The sequence below is a fragment of the Trachurus japonicus genome, chromosome 1 (assembly GCF_045865225.1).
Source record: "Trachurus japonicus isolate A0001 chromosome 1, Traja_1.0".
Lineage (NCBI taxonomy): Eukaryota > Metazoa > Chordata > Actinopteri > Carangiformes > Carangidae > Trachurus > Trachurus japonicus.
This window is the reverse complement of record NC_140907.1, coordinates 28,309,047-28,316,020: the sequence shown is the minus strand read 5'-3', so window position 1 is coordinate 28,316,020 and position 6,974 is coordinate 28,309,047. Positions and strand designations below refer to the sequence as shown.

General features: G+C 41.5%; 1 protein-coding gene across 1 annotated transcript; it reads left to right on the top strand.

Annotated features, from left to right (window-relative positions):
* The first annotated feature begins 2,252 nt into the window (after positions 1 to 2,252).
* On the top strand, positions 2,253 to 6,176 carry LOC146992112 (perforin-1-like). Its single transcript, XM_085784169.1, has 9 exons — positions 2,253 to 2,537; positions 2,632 to 2,711; positions 2,842 to 2,887; positions 3,419 to 3,555; positions 3,651 to 3,789; positions 3,914 to 3,994; positions 4,105 to 4,529; positions 4,628 to 4,721; positions 5,655 to 6,176. The coding sequence occupies exons 1-9, from the start codon at positions 2,265 to 2,267 to the stop codon at positions 5,862 to 5,864; spliced, it is 1,485 nt and encodes a 494-aa protein (XP_085640295.1). The 5' UTR covers positions 2,253 to 2,264; the 3' UTR covers positions 5,865 to 6,176.
* The last annotated feature ends 798 nt before the right edge of the window (positions 6,177 to 6,974 follow it).

Genomic DNA, 6,974 nt, shown 5'->3' with positions numbered 1-6,974 from the left:
TATTATTATTATTATTATTATTATTATTTACGGAAGCTTATTGCATTCATTCAATAAAAAAAAAATACAGATCCTGTTTTTCTGAGTAATTTTTTCTGTTTTTCTGAGTAATTTTTTTTTAAATCAGTTTTTCTGAGTAATTTTTTCTGTTTTTCTGAGTAATTTTTTTTTAAATCAGTTTTTCTGAGTAATTTTTTCTGTTTTTCTGAGTAATTTTTTTGGATCAGTTTTTCTGAGTAATTTTTTTCCTGTTTTTCTGAGTAATTTTTTTTGGATCAGTTTTTCTGAGTAATTTTTTTCCTGTTTTTCTGAGTAATTTTTTGGGATCAGTTTTTCTGAGTAATTTTTTTCCTGTTTTTCTGAGTAATTTTTTTTGGATCAGTTTTTCTGAGTAATTATTTCTGTTTTTCTGAGTAATTTTTTTTGGATCCGTTTTTCTGAGTAATTATTTCTGTTTTTCTGAGTAATTTTTTTTCCCTGTTTTTCTGAGTAATTTTTTTCCCCCTGTTTTTCTGAGTAATTTTTTCCCCTTGTTTTTCTGAGTAATTTTTTCCCCTTGTTTTTCTGAGTAATTTTTTCCCCTTGTTTTTCTGAGTAATTTTTTTCCCTGTTTTTTTGAGTAATTTTTTCTCTACTTCGAAATCTCGCGATAACTACGGAAGCCGGTGCTTGGCCGCCGCCGCCGCTGCCGCGGTTCATGAAGCCTGGTTGTCCCGACATGATTCACTCACAACACTGCGGCTGTAACGTTATGTTGTGTGTGTTGTAGCCTACTTTTCGGCTACAACACACACAACATAACGTTACAGCCGCAGTGTTGTGAGTGAATCATGTCGGGACCAGAGCGATTGCTGGTCTGGACAACCAGGCTTCATGAACCCGCTTCACAGACCCCGGTGCCCGGCCGTAGGTGGCTCACACACCCGGGGAAGGACATCCTGGCAGTGAGGGTGTGTGAGCCCGGCCGCCGCCGCTGCTGCTGCTGCTACGGCGGGGGCGGCCGGGCTCACACACCCAGGGAAGGCCATACTGGCAGCATAGTTAAGAGGAGAAACTTTCTGCTTCTAGTTTAGGAGCAGCGCAGCGGCTCGCGGCTGCAGCTCTGTTCACTTCATACACTGAGAATGGAGTCAGTGTGCTCCTAAACTTAACAACAACTTAGAAGCAGAAAGTTTATCCTCTTAACTGCCAGGATGTCCTTCCCCGGGTGTGTGAGCCACCTACGGCCGGGCACCGGGGTCTGTGAAGCAGGTTCATGAAGCCTGGTTGTCCCGACATGATTCACTCACAACATGCGGCTGTAACGTTATGTTGTGTGTGTTGTAGAAGGCTACAACACACACAACGATTCACTGCTTTATCAGGTACAAAGTTAAAATTTGATAAGACATTCATTTTACATAATCTGCTGATGAACCCGCTTCACAGACCCCGATTATGCATTTTACATAATCTGCTGATCAAGAAGTTGTAGAAGGCTACAACACACACAACATAACGTTACAGCCGCAGTGTTGTGAGTGGTGCTCACAACACGCCGGTGCCCGGCCGCCACTAGAGCAGCGGCGGCGGCGGCGGCGGCGGCGGCGGCGGCGGCGGCGGCCAAGCACCGGCTTCCGTAGTTATCGCGAGATTTTGAAGTAGAGAAAAAATTACTCAAAAAAACAGGGAAAAAAATTACTCAGAAAAACAAGGGGAAAAAATTACTCAGAAAAACAGGGGGAAAAAAATTACTCAGAAAAACAGAAATAATTACTCAGAAAAACTGATCCAAAAAAAATTACTCAGAAAAACAGGAAAAAAATTACTCAGAAAAACTGATCCAAAAAAATTACTCAGAAAAACAGGAAAAAAATTACTCAGAAAAACTGATCCAAAAAAATTACTCAGAAAAACAGAAAAAATTACTCAGAAAAACTGATTTAAAAAAAAATTACTCAGAAAAACAGAAAAAATTACTCAGAAAAACAGGATCTGTATTTTTTTTTATTGAATGAATGCAATAAGCTTCCGTAATTATTATTATTATTATTATAGACTTTTATTTTATTTTTCATACTGAAGGGCCACTGAACATGTGCCAGAAACAGTACATCGTCTAAAAAATATAATATATAACGCATTTCAAAATACCTTACAGCCTGTATATTAAGAAACAACATTACAATCATTATTACCTTTGCTAATAACTTCATCCAAGCTGAAGTGATGATCACTCTCTCTTTGTCTTTGTATGAAACATTTCAGTCTCTTTGACTCCAGCCATGATGTTCTCCTTCTCAACTCCATCCTGCCTTCACCTGAGTCTCCTCCTCTTCCTGTCTCTCCACTCCCTCGTCCTCTCCTGTGAGCTTGTGGTCCAGAGCGACTGTAAGTCTGCTCCCTTTGTGCTGGGCCATGACCTAGTGGGGGAGGGCTTCGATGTTGTCACCCTGAAAAGGAAAGGAGCCTACACAGTCGATGTGAAGACTTTCCTCATCCCAAATGGCACCTGTGTTCTCCGTCGCAACCCTCTTCAAGGCAACGTGCTGCAGAAAGTAAATATCAAACCAGGCAAATTTACACATACAACAATACTTGGCACACACATTAATATGTTAATCTCTGTTATGGTCTCACCTTTGTTTTCAGCTGCCGCTCTCTGCAGTAGACTGGCGTGCATTCAGCCGCTGCAGTAATCGTTTCCACGACAGCATGCACAGATCCATCAGGTATTCTGTGACATGAAAAAAAATCTGCATATTTATATTTCATTTTTTTTGGAAGCTGCCAAGCTACCTGAACAATGCAAGATATCATGTGCAAGTCTTTTTATGATACTTTATGTGACTACATCCACAGCTCACTACTTCTCAAACACACTAATGAGGATACCATTGGCTGGAAAGTATGAAACACACATACATACACTTACATGTACATATAGCCTATGGGTCATGTCAGAATTGTGGGTACATTTCGCGTCTTCCAGAAACACCTTTTGTTATTTCCCCCTAAAAATGTTTTTACGGGATATGTTTTAAGCAATATTGGTTATTATATTGAATATTCACCAATAATAATGTTAGGTGTGTATTTTAGGCACAACTTTGATTCCATGATTTCCTTTTTAACCTCTGTTCTATGCTTTCATTTCATTCAAACTACAGTGAGACATTAAACTGCGTAATTTTCAATAAAAGACCGGTAAATCTGGGGTGTTCTAAAAGTTTTGCCTGCTACATAGTATACGTGTTAATTATATATCTAATTGAATTGTTTGATGTTTTGAAAAGACTAATTGTCAACATGCACAGTGACTACTTCTGTGAGGCTATGCATTGTGGCACTTTAAGCTATGCTAACAATACCATAGTTGGCAAAACAACAAAATTAGTGCCCTGGATATCAAGGAGCTCATGTCTTCTTTTTATATCAGATGGGAATAGATTGGATGAAGCTTGTTGGCCTGGAGGTGGGAGGAACACGTTCTTCTGCCTATAACTTTGTTTTAGCCAGGAGCAAACAGGAGAGCTACACCTTCAGCTCCCACCGATCCAGCTGTATCCATTACAGGTAGGAGCTCCACCTACATCACCAAAGTCTGTCTTATTTACCATCTAACTTTGCACATTTAGGTAATTTATGATGCATTGTCTTTTTGTATGTAGTTACCGTGTGTCAGACAGACCTCCCCTCAGCTATGAGTTCAGCAGAGACTTGACAAACCTGCCCAGTTCCTACAACCAGTCAACCAGGGCCCAGTACAGACGGATCATACAGACCTACGGCACACACTACATCCGCCAGGTTAAAACACACATACACAATAATTTTGATGCCTTGACTTTACTCTTTTACTACTGTTTACTACTGACTTAACAGGAATGCACCACATTTCTTTGTCTCATTGTTTTCTTGTGTGTACCTTTAGGTTTATCTTGGAGGCCGATTCAGACGAGTCACAGCGACACGTACCCGTCTGGCTACACTGAATGGCCTCTCCTCTTCCACGGTATATTTGGTTGCAGCACCGTAACATAAACGTGCAGGCCTCCTCCGGCCAGTACACAGGTCTAATGAAGCCTGTAAACACTGCTCACACACTTTCTCCCTGTCATCTAGGTGCACAACTGCTTGTCACTGGGCATCAGATTTGGCCTGGGGAAGATCGGCTTGTCCCCTTCTGTTAAGTCCTGCAACAAAGTCCTAAAGAACCAGGGCGTCACCAACTCGTTCAGCTCCAGTCTCTACCAGCATTACACTGAGGTGGTGGGAGGCAAAAATTGGACCGGGGAGTTTGCACTCACACATAAGGACTCAGTGGGCTACCAAAACTGGCTGAAGACCCTCAAAGATCACCCTGATGTTGTTAAGTACTCCCTGAGACCACTGTATGAGCTGGTGCCAGATTCAACAAAACAACAAGGGCTGAAGTCTGCCATAGAGCAGTACTTAACTTTCCCTAAACAGGCCTGGAGGGGAAAACTGGTGGTGACCATCGTCCGAGCCTGGGGTTTGAAAGGAGATGTTCGGGGCAGGACTGAAGGGTGTGTAGAGAACAAGTCAAGATACAGAGACGAGGCACAGTAAATATGATGCATCAGACGCAAATATTAACTCAGATATTTTCTTTTTCATTTCACAGATACGCTAAGATGTGGTACGGCTCCATCTACCACAAGACCCGTGTGATCAATTCAGACAACCCTAACTGGAACGCACGTTACGATCTGGGCACAGTCAGTACTAGTCTTGTTTTCACAGATCAGCCAATTCTCCTTACGGAAGAATGAATGGCCGAGAATGGCCACGTATATATTTTTTTTAATTGCCATTTTCTTGTGATAACTACTTATTATTTCTTTATCTCAAAGACAGTTTATTGTTTATTGACAATTTATTGTCGAATGTGTTGACATTGTGTAACGGAGGGTCCGAGTGCACTCACTCACCCATAAAGGACGTGCAAACCTGACTGCCAAGCGGTCATTGACCTCTTGGCACAACGGTTTGTATCGTCGCCCGCCATTCGGGAGACTATAGGGTTCGAACCCCACCTGGGGCAGTTCATACCGAAACACAACGCAGAGGGTCAGACTAACATCGGCTACAGTTGCAACAGGGTTCAATGGTGGAATCACTTCCACTTACACAGGAAGTTAGTAGTTGGTTGCTGTATATTTGTAGCAGGAGGCTAATAAAGCGAGTCTGTCGCAAGTCAACTAACAGTGTCTGTTGAAAACACTACACATCAACAGGAGACTTTTTTTCGTGGGATAATTGATCGTTTGCAAAACCCCGCCCATTAAATTTATCATGGAAAAAAAAAACACACGCACTTCACACATCTATTCTAAAATACATAGGTGTGTAGGAGGCTAAATGTACGACAAACTTTTTTGTTGTTTTTCTGCACTTGCAAAAGGAATGTATTTATTTGCAACTTTTCGATCCTAGACCTTTATCAAACAGTTTGTTGACAGTGACAGTGGTTACACACATAACAATGGGCTACATGTGTGTAACCACTTCCTTACTTTTGCAAGTGAAGACAGTGTGCAGGAGTTTCTAACAAAAAGGATGAAAAATTGACACCACTCTCATGTCTGTGCAATCAATACGGACCTACACAACTACATTAGTTTGGTTCAACTTTGTTTGTTTTTATGTAGGTGGACACACACTCAAATCTGGTGGTCCAAGTCTGGGATGAAGACTGGGGCAATGACGACCGCCTGGTTTCATGCAGAATAGCCGTGAAGCAGGGGTCATACAGATGGACCTGCAGGTCTGGAAAGGGCAGTTGTGAGATCCTTGTCACTCTGACCTGCAACAGTCACCTGACTGGAGACAGGTGCAACAAGTACAAACCATCTGCATAGAGAGGAGTGTTTTCTGGATGACATGCTCCATGGCCTCTCTTTGACTTAATCAAGTGTTATATCAGACCTGTTGATTACTTCTTTAAATGCAATGAACTCAATAATCACCCAGGCTTTACGTACGATTAGGGTCACACCTTTCAGTTTCCCATTTGAGAGATTTGGTTATAATAAATTATGTGTAACTTGAGTCTATACCCAGCATAAAGTGTCTCTCAACTTGAATTCAGTTGTGTTTTTGTGTAAAGCCATGTTTAAATTTGGGAGAGTTATTTTAATTGCTGTGTTGGGGTGGGGTCATATACCGATGATGCTGACTATTTTATGAATTCATATTCATATTTTAATATTAAATCCTTCTGCTGACTATTGTATACTATTTGAGTTATTATTGTGTGTTAACTTTCTTGAGTCGATAAAGAAATCACCAAATAAATAAAATAAGGTTTAAAAAATGTGAAAAAAAATAACCGGTCTTCTCCCTTCTGGAGTGCTGGGGTCAGAGTCGGCCCAAGGCATAAGTGAGCTAAGCATCTGCTTACGGCTGCTTGACCACTAGGGCCCCCAAGAGCAATTATGAATGGTGAGTGTGTCTGTGGCTGCTGCTTTGATCATATAATGCAAATGTGGCAAATATTCTTGTAAATCTGCATCTTGGCTTCGTGTGGAATCACGTAACAAATGTAATGTGAACTAGAAAATTTCCTCTCGGGAAATTTTGAATGGGCCACGGGAGCTACTGCGGGTTGTGCCATCTCTGTCAACATGGGAATCAAACCCACGATCTTAAGGTCAAGACAGAGCTGATCAGACAGACACATGATCATCTTTCTATAAGCACTGATATGGAGGAGCTGTAACCACATTAGGTTACCTGTGTGTGTGTGTGTGTGTGTGTGTGTGTAACTGTAATCACATGAAGCTGGCTCTAGAGTCTGTGTGTGTGTGTGTGTGTGTGTGTGTGTGTGACTGTAATCACATGAAGCTGGCTCTAGAGTCTGTGTGTGTGTGTGTGTGTGACTGTAATCACATGAAGCTGGCTCTAGAGTCTGTGTGTGTGTGTGTGTGTGTGTGACTGACTTGACACATAGTTAGTTAGCTGCATCCTGT

Coding starts and splice junctions, on each gene's coding strand:
- LOC146992112 (XM_085784169.1), top strand. CDS start 2,265: ATGATGTTCTCCTTCTCAACTCCATCCTGCCTTCACCTGAGTCTCCTC. Junction 2,538..2,631: donor AAGGCAACGTGCTGCAGAAA/GTAAATATCAAA, acceptor CTTTGTTTTCAG/CTGCCGCTCTCTGCAGTAGA. Junction 2,888..3,418: donor AGGATACCATTGGCTGGAAA/GTATGAAACACA, acceptor TTTTTATATCAG/ATGGGAATAGATTGGATGAA.